This window comes from Papio anubis, chromosome 1, assembly GCF_008728515.1.
Source record: "Papio anubis isolate 15944 chromosome 1, Panubis1.0, whole genome shotgun sequence".
Lineage (NCBI taxonomy): Eukaryota > Metazoa > Chordata > Mammalia > Primates > Cercopithecidae > Papio > Papio anubis.
In genome coordinates, this window is record NC_044976.1 from 197,864,286 (window position 1) to 197,885,066 (window position 20,781).

At 39.2% G+C, this 20,781-nt stretch overlaps 1 protein-coding gene across 1 annotated transcript; it reads right to left on the minus strand.

Moving 5' to 3' along the window:
* Positions 1–1,796: 1,796 nt before the first annotated feature.
* On the minus strand, positions 1,797–8,041 carry RGS4 (regulator of G protein signaling 4). The gene is made up of 6 exons (XM_009192697.2): positions 7,625–8,041; positions 7,090–7,366; positions 4,132–4,236; positions 3,766–3,827; positions 3,006–3,172; positions 1,797–2,322 (listed from the first exon to the last, which is right to left on the minus strand). Exons 1-6 carry the CDS (start codon positions 7,680–7,682, stop codon positions 2,083–2,085), a joined length of 909 nt encoding a protein of 302 aa, XP_009190961.1. The 5' UTR covers positions 7,683–8,041; the 3' UTR covers positions 1,797–2,082.
* Positions 8,042–20,781: the final 12,740 nt, after the last annotated feature.

Sequence of the window (20,781 nt, forward strand, 5' to 3'; positions counted from 1 at the left end):
GTATTACATAAAATAATTTACTTCTCATTCAGAATGACCTTCCAGACCTATTAGTAAGACAGCAGTCTGTGAGTTCAGATACAATCTGAAAGTCATGACAATTATTTAGGGCAAGACCAATAAAGTTAAACATTTGAAGTCAACTAGAGACAAAACTGTGGAACTGCATATAACAGAAAATGACACTGATGAGGAACTCCAGGGATATTAAGGGCAAGATTGCCGAAGAGACAAGAAGGGTACAATTAGAAAACTTACATCTTTAATACAGTGAGATTTGTATGCACACACTCTGGTGTCTTCATTTTGCAGCCCATTATATTGGCTTAAAAGTCAGAAAGGTGCTCATGCATGTAATTTATACTGGAGCAACGAATGCAGTATATGTGGATGCGTGTGTGTGCACTTTCAAAAGCAATCGTTTTAGAAGAATGAGAAGAAAATTACTTCCTGGGCATTCATTAATAATTCAGGTGATATCCTGCACCTCCATTTATAAAACAATATAATAATAATAACACGTACAAAATAACATCATAAATAACACAAATGAGAAGTTTTCAAGTATTTCAATGTGCCTTGAAAAGTTTCAAACAGTAATTCTAACAATGGGTTAGACAATCATTTTTTTCTTTCCTTTTCCTCTCATTTAGTCTCAGAGCCTAAAAAGAAATGCCTCCAGTCTCTGTTAGACCTGATGTTTGGAATGAAATTAACAAGATTCTACCTTAAAAGAGAACACTTATGTGGGCTTTTCAAATTGTGAGAACTTGTTTCCCTCTTATAAACTGTGATCTTTCCCCTGCTGCTGGTTTATAAATATAGGCATATAGCCCAGAGCCATTATAAAGAAAAACAACCAACCACAATAAACTAAGGAGCCTCATCTGATGGTTAAGGTTCTCAGGATAAAATGAGAAGAGCACCTTGATCAGGAGAGGAAAAGAGGATAGAGGATAAAAACAGTAACCTTTAACTTCTGTGCCCTCGCTCAGCCAGTAACTTATGGCAGGTGTTGCTGGCAAGGCCTTAACTGCATTTCTTCATTCAGTTGAACATCCTGTCTGCCAACTCCATACCAACCCAGCTGCTAATAAGCATGCCCTGAGCACCCAGGAAAAGAAGGGAAGGCTGGCAGCTTAGGAGCTCAAATGTGCCATCAGTGAAAACCAGCTCAAAGGAGCTAAGCTATTTGCTCCTTAGAATAGTGCTCAAGGTGGAGGCTGTCAGTGGTCAAACCAAGCATGAAGTTCCTTGGATGCTTCTCCAGCAAGATCCATGGAATTTTACAAAACCAGTTTTCCACAGGTTAGCATTTCTTTCTTAGCCTACATGGCAGTTAATTCATTTTGCCCTGTTCAAATGTAGTATGAAAGAACAGAGATGAAAACATGCATGTAAGTACATACACATACTCTAGTTATGAGCACCTAGGGTCTTTCCCATCACTCTTGCAAAAGTGTGTGTGTGTGTATACATACACTCACACATACATATGTATACACAGACATCTATGTACAGAAATAATGTATATGTGTGTATGTCTATGTCTATATATAATATATACCTAATATATATTATATTCCAACTTGAGTAATATATATAATATAATATATATATTATATATAGACATAGACATACACACAAGCGCATACCATAGATCAACCTCATCTAAATATCTAGGGTCTGGAGAACGTGCTGACCAACAGAATACATGTGCATGTGGATGTCACGTGACATGCACTAACCAACCATCCCAAGGTAAAACTGTTGGGAGGAGGAAACTGCCAACAATCTTTGAAAATCCAGACCTACCAGGCCTTTATTTAGAGATTTGTTCCCATGGAACCCTCAAAGAAACTTAGGAAAATTGGACTGGAATGGGGTCCCACCCTGATGAACACTCAAACACCAACAGCTATATCTAGTTTATGCGTGGAAGTGACTCACACATGGCAGGCAGCATGAATATTAGGCTACAATGTGGATAAAGCACTGGAGCTTAATACAGATCAATATTTGGCCTCAGGTTTTCCAGAGCATAGAGTCTTGGCATTTGATCCCTCTGCCTTCAGGTGAGAATTAGGCACACTGAGGGACCAGGGAAGCACAGTCTGCAGAACTCTTGGCTCCTTTCTGCTTCTCTGCCCCACAGCTGGAAGGGTTGACCAAATCAAGATAGAATCGAGACTTGAGGAAGCGGCGGTAGGAATCCTTCTCCATCAGGTTGAAAATCTTCTTCTGAGCCTCATCAAAGCAGGTTATTGTAGGCTGTAGCATGTTCCGGCTTGTCTCTTCCCTGGTGCAAGAATCCAGGTTCACCTGAGGGGCAAAGGCCAAGGCTTCATTAGACCTATATCCCTGTTGAGGATGCAAGGCTCTATGCTTTGTAGTGACCTGTAAGTGACTGTGCACCCTCTGTATTTCAGAAGCAAAAAAAAAGTGACATTAGGCTCCTCCTCGGCACATGTGCGAGAGTATAAAAGGTTCATTCTGCTCTAGAGTGGGCAGGGCAAGATCCGTTCTGTCTAACAAATTGGGGAGATTAATCAGAAAATTTCATGAAGGGAGGTTATGGTAAGTCACCTGGATAGAAGAGATTTTTTAAAAAACTGATTTATTTGGAGTTGTCAAGGTTATGATAGTCAACTCCAATATTCTAGGAACCTTCACTAAGATCCAGAGATTTCTCTGCCATAAAAGCTTACCTTTTTGGTCAGGTTGGCTAATGGGTAGGAGGAATAGATAGAAAGTTGTGTAGAAGAAATAGGTTCTAGGGTTTGATAGCACATTAGGGTGATTATAGTTATCAATAGTTTATTGTATATTTTAAAATAGCTAGAAGAGGAGATATGGAATGTTCTCAACACATAGAAATAATAAATGTTTGAGATATGTATATACCAATTGCCCTGATTTGATCATTACACATTGTATGCATGTATCAAAATATCACACATACTCCACAAATATGTACAATTTTTATGTATCCATAAAAAACCTACCTCTTTGGTTGCCTGGACTGAGATGAATTCATTATAGATCTTTTTGGCCTTGGGACTTAGTTTAGATGGTGATTTGATTTTCTTATACTCTTCACAGCTGATCCAGAAGTCAATATTCTCCTCACTATATTCAGACTTCAAGAAAGCTTTGAAAGCTGCCAGCCCACCTATGATACAGGAGAAAGGACCACAGTTGTCATCACACTGGCTAGCCTCTTGGATATGATATTTCACATAAAGCTGAGGTACTTGGGGGATAAAGCGTAGGTTCAAGCAATTCCTTTTTCCCCCACTTTTTTCAAGTCACTTAGGAGTCAGGTAAACCTAATCTGTGTTTGATATCTAGTGGATCCCAGTTCTACCTAATGATTCTTACCCAAGTTGGAAGCCTCTTTCAAGAAAGTATTTTGTTTCTGAAATACCTATGCAGCTATCAATTACCAAGGCCGATTTGGGAAAGAGAAACTGAGATTGACTTTGCAAGAAGGCATCGATATTTATCATTTTTTTTTCTCTCTCTTCCCTTTTTCCTTGTGATGAGAGAGATGGTTTTCCACATGGTTCCTGCTTAAACTTTTCATTGTATATCACAAGGCTCTAGGGCATATTAAAATTATAAACAGACTGAATTTAAGACCTAAAGAGTCTCCTGAGTCTGAACATCAGAAAGAAGCCAGGCCTTGCTGCAGTTTCTATTAGACCAGCATAATATAACTTGTCTTATCCAGAGTACCTCATCCCAGGTTGCTGTCAGACTTACATTCATGACTAATCAGGTTTTCCAGTGATTCAGCCCATTTCTTGACTTCCTCTTGGCTTACCCTAGAAAAAATAGAGAGAAACAGAATAATTGGAATGTCACGAAAAAAAATTGGGGTAAGAAATCTAAGATCCCGAATAAAAGCAGAGATTTTATTTTCCATCATTATGACAAAATATGTTATTGATGAGGGCAGTTTTTCACTAAATGTATGGACATTTCAAATGTAGTTAAGATCTCCATGAAAATGGAGGCTATCTTGATCCAAATCTGGCTTAACTAGGAGCACAACTTCCCTCTTACAGAACATCTCTATCATCAGATAGTTAATACTCAGTAGATCTTCACCAAGGCCTTTTCTCTTACCTCTGGCAAATAACCACTTTGTCCTTCTTGTTGTGGGAAGAATTATGTTCACAGGAATCAGATTTTTGCAGCAGGAAACCTAGCCGATGTTTCATATCTTTTGCACTGCACAGAAGAGAAAAAAATGAATAAATAGTGATAACCAGCTTTCTTTAAAAGATACCTAATGATAGAGCTTGAAGAGTCCATTACTAGTCTATGGCTCAGAGACAGTTTAGGGAATGGGAGTTGGAGTTGGCATGAACTCTCAGGAAAACAAGATTCCTCTTTTGGTTCCCTACGACTTGCTACAAAACCTTGAGGCAGAGTCGTAACACTAGTTCCTTCATTCACAACTGGAATTCTGACCCTTCAGTTTACCTCAGAAACTTCAGAAGCCTTTATATGCCTGTCATTTTGACCAACAGAATACCTTTGGTATATTCAGTAGAACCCGAATCACTGAAAACATGAGTGATCTCTGAGTAATTTTTAGGAGTTGGAAAGCAGTAGCGGCAAAAGATGCACATCCTTGCTGCACGCCACCTTCTGGCAGGTGATTGCTATTTCCATCTGTTCCCCTGCTGGCAGAGGGAACTGTAGAAGCACCTTGGGAAAGTAAAAGTCTATTCAGTTCCAGTCATGTATGTGGGGGCCACGCAGTTCCTGCTATGAGGTATAGAGGAAGAATACACTGAGGTGCGCAGCCCCAGCAGAGGGAAATGGAACATGGGACGGTGAAAGCAAATGCCCAAGCTGAAACCTCAGCCCCTTGGGGCTTCTTTCCAGACAGTATCTGCTGCTCCTGCTTTCCTTTTTAACGCTACTTTAAAGGACATACACACTCTAAAGGGCATTTGAGGCTTAAAAGCTATTAGGAGAAGCAGGCTAGAGTCATCACTGAGCTTCCAGTTTATTGCCACCATTTAATAGGTAGCCTGGCACAATAGGGCTCCTGACTAACTAGAAAAAGGGGGTCTTTTAATAAGCCTTAAGCTCAACTCTCTTACTTTTTATTAAATATCCTCTTGCTTGCATCTCTTTTATTAAAAAGGCCAAGAAATAATTTAAAAATAGAAATACCATTTTAAGAGAAATGAATAACTAAATGTGTCTATTTGGAGTGGGGAAAATAAAGCCTCAAAGATAGAAAGACATTTAACATCGCCCCTAATACATTTATGTATGTAGGTTTTCCCAGAAAGTTTGAATTCCATTATGTTCTCTGACTGCCCCTTAAATAGTATTTTCTCTTCCTTGCAAGATTACTTTCCTTCCTCTGCTTCCCTGACTGATGACTGTTCAGGGGATGCAACATCCTTTTTGATGATAACAGGATATAATCCTGAATGTTAGGGTGATTCCAAGGTGATAATATGAGTATATCATGAAGTCCAAATAGAAATGAATTCATATTTGTATGTGCTGGATCCACCTGAGATCTGAGAGTTATTGATCAATGCAGGGGCTAAGTGTGCTTAGCAAGTATTCTTATTAAAAAAAAAAAACATAAAAATAAAAACCAAAATGACTTCAGAAGTTATTGGAGTCAGGAAATCTAGATTTGGTCCTAATTCACCCACCAACCTATGTGACCTTGAGCAGGCGATGGCTCCTCTGGAGCCTCAGGCACTGGTGGCAAAGATGTTGGACTAGACGATTTGCAATTTACTGGTGAGGAAAGGGAAGAGCAGTTCATTCTGCTGACATAGAGTTTACCTCCTTAGATTAGCTGCTTAACTCTTTGAGGACAGAGCTCTAGTATTACCTTTTATCTGTTTTGCAAAATATTTACCAGGGCATAACTTTCTCCTGACACTCTTGTATTTTTGTATGGTTCATTTCATATGTAAGTTAACTGAAGCTTGAAGTAATTTGCTCCACTCCATTCAGAAAATTAAGCGTGAAGGTCAGAGGAACTTATTTCATAGATACTCTCTGCCAGACCCTCCTGCTTCATTTTAAAGAAGCCATAGATACTTCCATACTCCTGAATGACAGAATATTTGAAAAGTAAATGTTTTAATAGTACATAAAAAATTATGTTTTCTGAGACTATTTCCAAAATAAAATTTGGGTTAATTTCTATTTGCAGCGCGATAAGAAAGCAGGTAGTATACCTTTAGATTGACTTTTTACCTTTAACTGCAAGATTAAGTAATGTAATATGCACTCATTTTATGTTTAATTTTCAACTGACTAATATACGATCATTCTCTGAATGCATTTGTTTATACCTTTTTTGAACAAACGAAAAACAAATGAATAGCTGTATGTCTGTAAGGTCTTTTAAAAAAAATCAAGAGAGTATATTAACAAAACAATATCTTTAAGGTGAGATCTACAAAACTGTTAACTGATTTGTAATGATCAATACTTCTCAACCACACTCATATAAGACACTTTAAGAACTAGAGATGGGGCAGAGAGATAAGGAAGATCTGGCTTTGGAACTCATATCTCATTGTAACATTTGCTTATAAGAACATAGAGAGTGAAAGATACTGCAGCACTACACAGAAAGCATAGTGCCTTTCTGATGATGGAGCCAAACCTCATTCTGGGGTACCTTTCCTGAAACAAGATGTAGCATACAATCAGAAAGCCCAGACCCAGGCTTCTGTGTACTCCAGGGATGCTTAAATAACAGCAGTAATCACAGATGGAGATATTGCAGACCACTATACATAGCCTCAAGCCTCATCTCACTTCTTAATTAAAACTAGCTTGCTTAGACCTGGCTTAAAGAACAGTTCTCAAAACTGAGGTCACATGAAACAACACATAAGGACTGAAATTTGGGGAGCACATGTCTTAAGTCACAGTATCTAGCTAGTCTTGGAGGAAAGTTAGAAAGTCGTGCTCTCCTGACCACACTGTTTCTAATTGCACAGAACTGGGTTAGTAAGTACAACATGTAAATAACTGAGAAAGTCTATCCAAAAGTTTAATACGGTTAATGACTGAAAGCAATCTTACCTCCTTAAGCAAGAAGCCGGCAGACCCGCAAGCCCTTTGCACATCTTATTTAACAGCTTGGGATTCGCAAGCAGGAAAGAAATGCGGCAGGAGGAGCTGTGGCTTCGGCTTTGAGCGTACTTTGCCTCTTCTCCGGTAAAGATATTGTCAGAATCCTCTGAGCGTCTTCCTCCTAAGCCTGTAGGGGTCTCTTTTATAGCCCAGCTACGACGGTCCAGCCAATCAGACGACAGCTCTGCAGTACCAGCTCCTCTGTCTCCCTCTGCCTCTCCAGCCCCTGAAAGAGATGAGAAGGAAAAGACTGACGCATCAGCAATGCTAAGTGAACGAGCAGAGAAAATCCTTCAGCAAAGTAGGGATATGGAAAAAAATGTACTCAATGTCTCTACCAATGTCAGAGGTTTAGAATTTCTAGAAAAGGAAAAAAGTGTACAATGCTGCAAAATATAGTATTCATTCATATTTCTGTAAAAAACAATATCAAGGAAAGTTGCTTCCTGGAAGGAAAAGTACCAGCAGGAATTCTGAAGCTTACTTAGGAGCTGACTCCCAGTGCCCTTCCTCTTTTGGATTAGAAGCATCATATGATACATGGTCCAAGATCTGATCCTCACGATTTCCAAAAGGGAGCTGGCAGGATCATCGTCTCCACGCAGTGATTTGCAGAAGTTGCCTTGGTTGTTATGCAAACAAGAAGGTGGAGAGAAATAGCTGGATGACAGACAGTTATAAGCCCGGCTTCATAGAGAAACTACCCTAGGAAAAATAGATTTGCTATATCCGTAATCAACCTGACTGAGGAATACTTTTCTAGAAATCTTAGTAACAACAGAATTCAGCCTAGCACTGACAGTTTCTCCTTTACATGCCTGTGTCCTGTAAAAAGTCTAAACCAGCAGCTTGAGGACCAAAGGAGGGAGTAGGTGAGCAAATATACACAGCAATTCTTATATCAAATGGGTTTATGTCTTATATAATTCTAAGTCTCCAAACTGATATTTCAAAAGATAAAGAAAGAGGGATGTAGAGAGAAAGAGACAGAGCAGGCAGAAAAATACATAGTTTGCTTTGCGTATCACCAGCCTTAAAACGAATCGTTAAGAATATTAAGCCCTATAGGTGTTTCTGAACATCTGGACAATTAGTATCTTTTACATACAATATCATAAACTGAAACGCCTGCATGGAGAGAATCATTCAGGTGTTTCACATCTTATAGCCATATATCAAATACCTACACCAGAGTTACAGAGGAAAGCTGCAAGTGGAAGAAGAGAATTAATTGCTAGATCTGACCAAAACAGCTTTCATTTTGAAAGCAGATAGGTTCCTGATCATAGGCTACAGTGAGCTGTACTTTATATTTAAGAAACAGAGGCATCAAATGGTTTAGGTGGAAGAGATGAAAAATAGTTAGGTTCCAGTGAAATGCAAAATACCAAAAATATAGAAAGAATGTCACAAAGCAATGCCCATACATGGCCCGACCCAATACGTGCCCTTGAACATCCCACACTGCTCCCACTACCAACACCTTCCATGACTAGCAGAGCAAGGAGACAGCAGACAAATGTAAGGTGGTGGAGGGACCATAATCTACAGAAGATGCATTTAAATTCTAGGAAAAAGCCTCTAGCCGCCCATAAAGATAGAAAGACATTTATTAGAGTAGATACTGGGCAACTCTTCCTTGAATTATAACATAGAACAAGTGAATGTTGACAGCCATTCTTGATGGTGGTGTGGAAGGAACTGCAGTGCAATGTGAAATTAGGGAGGCCCTTAGACCAAGGAAGATGGACCAGGGAGAGGAATCAGTTGGAACTGACATTAAAGAGGACAGACTAATTAAAAGGGAAAGAAGGTCACTCAAAGAAAGACCACAGCCTTCTTTGTTTACATGGACACCTAAAAGAGTGATTACTCAAACAGATTGATTTTAGGAACATAAGTGAGGACCCGAAAAGGTTTACTGATGCCTGAAATTCCACAATAAGAGCTTTATCTCTTGGACTTAGAATAAGAGAAGCCTGATTTGTCATGAGTTAAATATAAATCACTGCAATAGATGGGACTTTAAACACAAAAAGGGACTTTAAAGGCAATGTAGCCTAACACCCTTATTTCATCAAAAAGGAAATAGAGACCCAGAAAGAGAAAGTGGCTTGCTGAGGTTACAGCTTCTCACTAACAGAGCTGGGTCCACATACAGGTGTCTCGATACTCAGTTATGTGGATTGTCCACCATGCTACCCTATCACTCAACCGTCTTTTCAAATGAGATAAACTGTGTAAATAGAGATATTTCTAAACTACAAAGTGAAGTGCTAATCAAATAATTTTTATCATTCTATTATACACAGTATAGAACATAAGCCAAAATTAATTTTACATATTTTATTCAAGGAGTGTTCACTTGCCCAATTTCTTGCTCCATGAAAGCAGGAGTTGCTGCAGACCTCAATGTGGTGGTTCCCTATTAAAACCAGGTCTCTAACTTTGTGCTTAGCTCATTACTCTGTTCAGGCATTTCATATTTACTCACTTCTTTGACTATTAAATCTTGCTTTCCTAGGAGTTTTAAAACTTTTTAAAAAGTGTTTGTAAAATGCTTCACATGAGTTAACTTATTTTTTCACTGTGGGACTTGCAGATTGTGTTTGAGGAGGCGAGGACTGGTACATCATGATACCTTGACAACCTTCCACTTTCTTTCTCTGATATGCACAAAGCATCAAATTCTGTTATTCTGTGATTTGTCATTCCTGAATGACTCTGGTAGTGTGGAAGAGATTTACTCTCAAAAGATCTACTTTTTATTTATGCATTTGTTTAAGAAATATCTTTTGACTACCTAGTTTGTGTCAGGTACTCTTTGAAGAACTGTATTTAGCATGGTGAACAAGCAGACAAAATCTCCACTGTAGTAGAGTTTCATCCCAGTGGAAGGAGTCAGAAAACAAACAAATCAGGTAATTCCATATTTTGACCTGTACCATGAATAAAATGGGCAGGTGATGTGCTAGAGAGTAATCAGATGATGAAGGGCTAATTTAGCCAAGGTGGTCAGGAAAGGCCTCTTTGAAGAGGTGGTATCTCAAATGAGATTTGATGGGTGAGAAGGAGAAAGCAACACAAGAAGCCTAGGAATTAGTATTCCAAATAGAAGTAAGAGCAAGTGCCAGTGTTCTTTATCTAAATTGGGAAAGAACATAGCCATAAAAAAGAATGAAATCATACCTTTTGCAGCAACTTAGATAGAACTGGGGGCCATTATCATAAGTAAAACAAATCAGACACAGAAAGACAAATATTGCATGTTATCACTTATAAGTAGGAGCTAAATAATGTGTACACATAGACATAGAGTGTGGAATGATAAACAATGGAGCCCAGAAGGATGAGGGGCAAGAAGTCAGCAGATGGTGAGAAACTACTTAAGGGGTACAATGTACATCATTCAGGTGATGAATACCCTAAAAACCCTGATTTTGCCACTATACAATCTATGCATGTAAAAAAATTTCACTTATAACCCATACATATACACAAATCTAAAAATTAAAAAAAATTGGGAAAGAACAAGAGGGGGCCAGCAGGAGAATTGAGAACAAGATGAAAGTAGCATAAAAGGAGATGGAAAGGTAGACGATAGATCCTGCAAGGATTTGTAGGCTGTGGTCAAGAGGCTGGACTTTATCAGAGTGCAGTGGAAATCCACGGAAGAAACAGAAGCAGAGGAGGGGCATCATCTGATCATTCTGACTCTTGTGAAAGAAAGACTGAGATGAGTGGGCAGAGTGTGGAAGCAGGGAGACCAGTTAGCAGAGTTAGCAGTTTGAATCCTGTTTCATCAATTATATATATATATTTATTATTATATAGTAAGTCCTCAATGTCCTCAGTAGGTTATTGAAAACTGTGACTTTAAGTGAAACAATGTACAGCAGGTCCTTGAATGCCATCATGTCATTTCATAATCATCAATGTCATTTCATTATAACGTTGATGGGAAAAAAATTGGTTTAGTTATGTCGTTTCATTTGAAGTTGTAGTTTCCAAGAACCTATCCATGATGTCAAGTGAAGATTTACTTTACAAAACTCCAGGAAAGCACAGAAGATAGAGATTAAACTCAACCTTTTGAATCTGGAGTGGTTTTTCACAAGGAGACCCTAAAATGGAAACTAGAGATGCAGTCGTTGTACAAAGAAGAGAAGAGCATCACAATAGTGGGTAGAGTAATAGCAGATTATTTTATTGGTCACTAACTGAGCAAGGCACTGGTTTAAGCACTTTATGCCAATTAATTCACTTATTCCTCATGATCCATCCCGAGAGAACGTTCTTCAATGATTCTCATTTTGCAGATGAAGCATAGAGGACTTTAGTACTTACCTGAGCTTACACATTGATTAAATGGTGGTCATGTGATGCCATCTCAGTTTGACTCCAGGGTCTTTGCTATTGACCTCTAGGTCATCAGAACCATAAAGAATAAAAGCAAGTGCAATGTTTGAAGGCCATAGAGGAGTTTAGCATGATTGCAGTGTTAGAGCTCAGGAAACTGTATGCCAAAGTATGGTGCTTTGGCATGCTAAGTACTTGGAACTAAAGGAGACTGGAAGCCCTCAGAAGCAGCCAAGTCTCTTCCTGACCATCTCCTGCCCTCTGCCTCTTACTACTCTTTCTTCACGAAAACAAGTCACAGAAACCAGAATTCCTCTTCCCCAAGATGGGTCATAGAAACTAGAACTCCTCTTCCCCGAAGTAAGCCATAAAACCTAGAAAGGCCACTCTCTCCCTTCTCCCTTGAAGACCCTCATTGTGGAAGAGTCCTGCCCCATACTCAGGAGGAAGGAATGCTACATAGAGAGAGAGATCAAGAAGAATCTGGACAGGCCTTGCTGTGTTTCCCCCTGAGTCCATTACCACTAACTCATATCTTTTTGTCTAATCTACATGGCTACAGGCTATCCATTCTTCATCAAACTTCGGCATAAAAACAGACAGTTTCCCCTGGGTCTTTGGGTCTTCATTTCTGAAGACTCCCATTTCATGTAAAACTTGGATTAAATAAATTTGTTATGTTTTTCTCTTATTAACCTTTTATTATAGGAGTGTTGGTTGTGACCCTTATGATGGAAGAGAAAATGTATCACACATCTTCACCCCTACTGCAGCTTTGAGAGAGGAGGAGAGATAAATGAAAGTGCATGGATACGCTGAGAACTAAAGTGTGTTTCTTGTTACTCTGAAGACCAGAATTTACTCTGTAGTTGATGGGGGAGAAGAGGTAGTTCAGGTACTTAAGCCGATCAGGTTGCTATTCTAGAAAGAAAGCTTGGGAGGCAGAGTAAAAGAATAGATTGGATATGAGAGAAACTGGCAAAAAGTTTGAAGGCTATTTTAAGTTCCTTAAACTGTAAAATGCTAACATCTGGAAGGTATTGTTGACAACAGGCTTTAGAAGAACTGTTTCCTACTGGGGGACAGATATTCAACCACACAGCAGGATGTGAACTATGTGTGGTCTCCAGGTAAATTTGGAATTTTTCCAGCCTTTGCTCAGGGAGAACAAAAGAAAACATTTCTCAAGGATTGACAGTATCAAATACAAGGAAATAAGTCATTGTGGCAGGAGTTGCGTCCTTTACTTCTACCAGATGTTAAATGGGGCACTGCTCCTCCACTTGGGCAGGATGTAGGCCAAGGCTCAGCCCCAGGCTGTGCTTGCACCACTTCAAATGACAATTTCCTCTCAGCTCTCAGAAGCCTCCCTCCTTCTTTATTTACTACAATGGCCTAGACATCAATGAGAGTTCAGTTATTGATTTTCAGGACTAAAAAGCAAACATATGGGGCTGTATACCAGGAAGGTAAACGGGGACTTCCCAAGATGTCTCACTTTTGGGAAATGTGTCTGATTCTCTGCACCAAGCTTTGCGGGCACATGCAATAAATCAGGAACTCTAACCCTGACATTTGATAGCAGCAGGCGATGCATCACTGATTTCCCTGGAAGAACAATACCACACTTAATTAGCTAGGGGGAAAAAAAACCCTTTTTTCCCAAGAAGTAGGAGAAAACCCAAAATAGCATTATCCCAAAGATTAAATCTTTTTTCTGAAGCATTTAGCCCTGAATAGAAACAGCAGTTTCATAAGAATTCATTTGCATTGTGCGGGTGGAAAGAAACAGTATGGTGTCATGGAAAGTGCTTGAACTTTACAGAGGCAGATCTGGATTCCAATTCTAGATCCTCTAGGAAATCTTGGTAAATTAGGTAAACTTTATGACCTCTAGTTTTCTAACATGCCCTGGACTTCAATTTGCCCTCACATTTTAAAATCTAGATTCCTTAGCATAACATTCTGGCACTTTCATAATTCAATCCCAGTCCAACTTTCCATCTTTCCCTTCCACTCTTTTCTTCATTATATTCTACTCTGTAGTCATCCCAGACCACTGAATATTCCCGCACATTTATGTATTTCCCCTACTCTGTGCTGTCAACCTGAAATGTCCTTCTCACAATACCCTGCTGTCAAGCTCTCTTTCCTTCTGTCCCCAATGGTAATCAACTGCTACCTGTTATGCACTCTGGAAGTATGGTGTTTGAGCCAGACCTCTGTTTTGCTCCTCTTTACATCTGATCATGTTACATTTGCCAGTAACGTTCAGTTCAACATTTATATTGAGCGTCTTCTATGTGTCTGTGAAAGGTGCTTGTTCTTGAGATATTAATCTAACAAATACATATTGACATCCACTAGTGTAGTGGGTACTACACTGGATAGAACCCATTCCTGCATCCTTTGATCTTACACTACATTCTCATGGGCAGATGCACAAAAATATCAAGTATATAGGAAAATACAGTCATGGGTCACTTCACAACAGTGAAACATTCTGAGAAATGTGTAGTTAGGTGATTTCATCATCGTGGGGATATCATAGAATGTACTTACACAAACCTAGATGGTTATAGCCTACTACACACCCAGGCTATATGGTATAGCCTGTTGCTCCTAGGACACAAACCTGTACAGCATGTTACTCTACTGAATACTGTAGGAAATTACAACACAATGAAATATATTTGTGTATCTAACATATCTAAACATAGAAAAGGTAATGTCCTGCATTACAAGTTATGATGGCTGTGATATCACTGGTTAATAGAAATGTTTCAGCTCTTTTATAATATTATGGGGCCAGATACATTTGTGCTGTATCCGTGACTGAAACATTGTGATGTGACACATGACTGTAAATAAAATAATGATAAATTGTGATAAGTACTTTAACAGAATAAAACACGGATTACTCAAAAAATAACAGGGTAAGGAATTTTACTTTTTTATAGGATGAAGAAGCAGAGCTTCTCTAAGAAGGTAGTCGTTATACTAAGACCTAAATGATGAACAAGGTGCTAATTATACAAATCAAGGGGCATTCTACCCAGAAGAAAGGATGTGCACAGTCCTGGGACCGAAAAAAATTTGATGCATAGAAACCACAATGGCTAGAATGCAGTGAGTATACAGAAGAATAGCATGTGTTAAGGCTGAAGAATTTTTGACGGGACCAGATCATTGCAGGGCCTTGTCAACCCTGGTAAGGGGGTTGAACTTTATTTCAAAAACAATGGGAAGGAGCGACATGTTCTATTTTGTGACTTACATCTCAAAGTTCTCTAGCTGTTTTATGAAAAATAGACTGCAAGAGGTTAGGAGAGTGTGTAGGAAACTGTAGCAATTGTCTAGATAAGGGATGGTGGGGACTAGGACAAGACAGGTGGATATGATCCCATCCCTAACCTTAAAGAGCTTTTGTTCTGATGGAGAAAGTTATTGAACCATTCACTTCACCAAAAATGCCAGACATTTCCAAATAGAGATAATCACGTGTGCTAGGGGAGCAGGAGACAGAAGCATGAGATCCTCATGGATGTGAACTGAGTCTTGCAAATATGTTGAGTTTCGTGTAGTTTATGTAGTATGTTACAAGACCCCCATTCCCATCCCTACCACTGTCCTGGTGTGGCCCCTCAGCCTTTAAGTTTTAGGAGTAAAGCTGGAATCAAGGCATCAGAAAAGTGCCAGTGAAAGATCCCAAGCACAGGAGCTACCCAGAGAAGATTCCATAGTGAGGTGGAGAAGTAGGTAAAAGACAACCAGGAGGTGGCATATTGATCCTGGATAAAGGGAAGCCCATAGTGAAATAATGGGACATGGCATTGAAAAGAGGGAGAAGAAACAGAATGGAGACTTGAGCAGAGCACACCAACATGACTTTTTATGCCCGCTCCAACCCTCCCACCCCACCAGCTTCCAAAGCATTGACAAATCCACTGGAACCCAATTTAAGAGTTTCTTCTGTAAACCTACTCTGAACTCTAGTTAAAAGTCAACTTTTTCTTTCAGACAATTGTAATCTCTATCAATTTAGACAATACACTGTTTGGTTTATATTTCCAGGCCTTCCCATTCCAACACAACTGTGACTTGTTTAAGTGTTTTATGCTGCTTTTGCAAAATGCTAAGCTCCTAGGAGGTTCTCAGTTTTGATTGCCTTGGGGAATTTTTAGTAGTGGTGACACCACCTAAGTTGGCATGCCGCCTCCCTGGGTAGCTAATCTGGGGCATATCACCCTTTTACGTGTAGCTGTCTCTGGAATCTCTGTAATAAAACCAGGTTAGTTAAAAAAAAAAAAATTTAGAGACAGGGTTTTGCCCTGTCACCCAGGCTGGAGTGCAATGGCACAATCATAGCTCTCCACAACCTTGATCCCCTGGGCTCACGTGATCCTCCCTCCTCAGACTCCCCGGTAGCTGGGACAAGTGTGCGCCACTTAAGTTTTTTAATAGTCAGACACCATGGGTTTTATAATGCTTGTGAATTGTGTTTTTGTTATATTAAAAGAATACAGGAAGCTTCTTATGGCAAATAATAATAATAACAACAACAATAATAAATTTTATAGCAATTAGGAAATGATGGTGCCTGACTGAAAAACAGGTAACCTGCATTCTATTTAGCTTTGGCTGGTAAAATGAAAAGGTTAGATTGAGTGTCTACATTTTTTCCTCTTCAAGGTTCTTTTATTTTTAAACTTCCTCTTTAAGAATAGACGGTGCTCTAAAATGTTCTATCCAGCTCAAACAAGAGAACCAGGCTGACTTCAAATGTTGGCCCTTAAAAGCTGTGGACTCTATGACAGATGAAGGAGCCCCTGAGAGAGAAGAGAGCTGGGCCTTCAAAAGACGTACTGGCGTGAAAAGCTTCACTCTAGGCCCACACTCTCCTCTCAATATCTTCATTATTGTGTCTCGTTTCCTCCATCACTTCCGCTTTTGCATTTTCTTGGTTCATAGTCCAGGGTTTCTCACATTTAATGCAATATATGAACCTGGGCACACCCTCCACCATGCCTCTGCCACATGCACTGAGCTTTGAAATCTTAGCCACTCTTCTGTAACATTTAAACCCTTGGCCCATCCTTTAGGTTTACACTGTTCTGTTGCTCTCAGCAACTCATAATAATAGCTAGTCCTTATAGGGCACAATAATAAATCTCCTATATATTATTTACAGGATAGGTATTATTACACATTTATGTATTTCCCCTACTATTTGCCATCAACCTGAAATATTCTTCTCACAATACCCTGCTATCAAGCTCTCTTTTCCTCTGTCCCCAGTGGTAATGAACTGCTACCTCTTATGCACTCTGGAGCATATATATATACACATATATATACACACATACACATATATATACACATATATATATACACACACATATATATATGCTTTTCTTTCCCTTTTTTTTTTTTTTTTTTGAGATGGAGTTTTGCTCTTGTTGCCTGGGCTGGAGTGTAATGGCACGATCTTGCTCACTGCAACCTCTGCACCCCCGGGTTCAAGTGATTCTCCTGCTTCAGCCTCCGAAGTAGCTGGGATTACAGGTGTGCACCACCATGTCTGGTTAATTTTGTATTTTTAGTAGAGATGGGGTTTCACCATGTTGCTCAGGCTGATCTTGAACTCCTGACCTCAAGTGGTTCACCCGCCCCGACCTCCCAAAGTGCTGGGATTACAGGTGTGAGCTACTGCACCTGACCAGGTATTATTTTCTTATTTAACAAATGATGAACCTGAGGCACAAATAAGTTAAGTGATTTGCTCAACAGTTACATAGCTAAGAAATACCAGGGCAAGCTCAACCTGCTTGGCTCCAGAAGCCAGGCTCTTAACCACCATGTAATGCTACCTGTTGCTGGTTTTGCTTCTCTGCCTAGCCATAATAAGTTATTAGAAGTTTCCTATCTCATGAGCTTGCTCGTTCTAAAAATAGTTAGCATGTGTACATTGCTTCCTTCCTTTCAGGGAAGCAAGATGATGGAGTCAACGTCTCTGGTGTCAGTGAATTATCTAATGACTTTAATCTTCAGTCTTCAACTGGCATTAATATAACTAAAAAGTAAAAGTAAGGCAAGATAAAAAGGAAAAGACAATTCTTTAAGTTTGACAAATTCATACAGTAGTTCCTCCCAGTAAATGAATTCCTATGAGTACAAATCTTTAAAAGCTGCATTTTTTTAACTTATCATTTGACTTGATAATTAAGGTATGAAGAAATAATCTTATCTGTTTCTATAAAGGTCAAGTTTTAAAGAAACACTTAAAAAAACCTAATAAGGAGAACCAAGCTGAGGAGGGTTTATCAAATTTTATCCCTCACTCCTGAACTAAAAATCTCACCCACTAAAGATTTGCAGACAAATAGCTTTGCAACTCTTTTAGCAGTTCTATCTACGCTCATGTGTAAACAGGTAAATGTATTCACCTACATCAGTCTATAGGAACAGCTGCCCTTCATTTCAAAGGAAATAGTAGTGATAAAAATAATATCATAATGCCATGATGTTGACCTAGAAATTTAATAGGACTGTCCCACAATCTGTATAGCTCATGCGCTTTGATTGTTTTTGCAGGAGTGTTGATTGGGTTTGGGTTGAGTCATAAAATTGTTTCAGTCATTTCCTTTTAAAACAACCCTTCCATTTCACTTCTCAGTTTGTGAAGCACCTTTTACTACATTATCTCATTTGCCTTTCACATCAAACTCAGTATGTTCAAAATTGAAATGATTTCCCCCTCTCAAAGCTACTCTGCCTTTAGTGTTCTTTATTCCCGTAAATCCACCCTCTATCAATGTTTCTCACTCTGTTCCTCCTCTCCATCCTTCACTGCCCTAGTTTAGACTCTCTTTACTTTTTAGACTTTCTCCCCTGGAACAGATGTCATCATTTCTCTTTTAAGCAGAAATGACCCTGTTTTAAAGGAAGTCTTCATGCAGAGTGTTAGTGCATAGTACAGAGTGACATGAAGCCACTGGAGGGAAGGAAGTCAAGGGGAGTTTTCCATTCCCTCAGGACATTCTCTGAAAGTGCTAAAGTTTTATTGGAACATAGTTATGCCAATTTATTTAATTTTTTGTCTATGTCTGCTTTCATGTTATGATGGCAGAGTAGAGAAGTTGCAACACAGGCCATATGACTCACAAAGTCTAAAATATTTACTTTCTGGCCTTTACAAACAAAAAATGATGACTGCTAGTCTACAAAACAGCAATAATATTCTAAATGGACTTCCATGTTGACTTCCCTCTTTCTAATTAAACAAACTATTGTCATACTCTGCCTCAAAAAGTTAATACTACTAAGTTTCTACAAAATAAAGTTCAAATTTCTTAGCTAAGACTATCCAAAACATGACATCCAAGTACTATTCTACATTAATTTCTACTCCCTTCACAAACACTCTAAAATATTTTTCTCTTTAAATTATCTGTGCTTCCTGATACCCAAGTCATTTCTACTAGAAGGAAAAACCTCCTCCACTTTATCTTCCCAAGTTTGGTGCTATCCAACCTTCAAACTCAATACCCCTATAGGAAGAGTTTTTGAAGCTATCAGTTAAAAAGGGACCTCTTTCTTTTAATTTCCCAAAGTATTTTTATCAATTCCTATCTGGTGGGATTGAGCAATTTCTGACATATATTTAATTATGTATATACTACTGTTCTTTTTGTTATTTTATAAACTTATTGATAACAAGAGGCTGACACCATTTCAATCTTGTGGAACCTACTGGTTTCTAGCGTGTGTCTTGCATTTAGTAAGATCAAGCTAAAGAGTTGCTGAATGAACAAATTTGAAGATTAATAATTATTTTAACATGTTTTACAGAGGAGAAAACTAAGAAATGAGATGTGTATCAATCAGGACAAACTGGCTTAAACTGCAGTAACAAACAACCCCCAAATCACAGTATACTTAAAAGAACAAAGGCTCATTTCTTGTTCACTGCATGTCCTTTTATATCAAATATGACTGTGTTGTTCATTGTTGTCTTTGCTGCAGAGTCCAGGCTACCAGAACAGCCTCTGTCTGAAACAGGACTGATACTCATAGCAGACACAAAGAGAAGGCATAGCGCAATATGCATTGTCTCTGAAAGCTTCTGTTGAGAAGGAACAGACATTAGTTCTGCTTATATTTCATTATATATTTCACTGGACAAACTTGATGTCAAAAAGGCAGGTAAGCAGAATCTTTCCCCTATGATATGGTTTGGATCTGTGTCCCCACCGAATCCCATGTTGAAATGTAATCCCCAGTGTTGAAGGTGGGGCCTGGTGGGAGGTGTTTTGATCAAGTGGGTGGATCTCTCATGAATGACTTAGCACCATCCCTTTGTTGATGAGTGAGTTCACATGAGATCTGATTGTTTAAAAACATTTGGAACCCCCCACTCTCTCTCTCTCTCTTGCTCCCCCTCTGCCATGTGAGACACCTGCTCTCACTTAGCCTGCTGTCATAAGTAAAAGCTTTCTGAGGCCTCACCAGAAGTGAGTAGATGCTGGTGCGATGCTTCCTGTGCAACCTGCAGAACTATGAGCCAATTCAACCTCTATTCTATATAAATTACCCAGACTTGGGTATTTCTATACAGCAATGCAAGAATGACCTAATATATCCTAAGAGGGGCAACAAATATTTTTGAACAACAAGAAAATATACCACAAGGAGTTTATCTTTTTATTTATTTTTTTATTTTTATTTTTTTTTTTTTTTTTGAGACGGAGTCTCGCTCTGTCACCCAGGCTGGAGTGCAGTGGCTGGATCTCAGCTCACTGCAAGCTCCGCCTCCCGGGTTCATGCCATTCTCCTGCCTCAGCCTCCCGAGTAGCTGGGACTACAGGCGCCCGCCACCTTGCTCGGCTAGTTTTTTATATTTTTTAGTAGAGACGGGGTTTCACCGTGTTAGCCAGGATGGTCTCGATCTCCGACCTCATGATCCGCCTGTCTCGGCCTCCCAAAGTGCTGGGATTATAGGCTTGAGCCACCGCGCCCGGCCTATTATTTAATTTTTTTTACAGCCTTCCTCCTCTCCCTCTACAAGGAGTTAAATGATTTGTCCCAAATCACACAACTAGCAAGTGACAGGATGAAAACTTGAAAGGAGATTATTTGACTTATAAATCCAGTTTCTCTTCATTTCATCATAAAGCAGACTATCAGAGGGAATAATGGAGTGACTATGAAGCAACCGAACTCTGATGCCCTTAACTGACCCAGCAGCCAAGAACATCTGAAGAGGCGGAGAACAAACGAGAT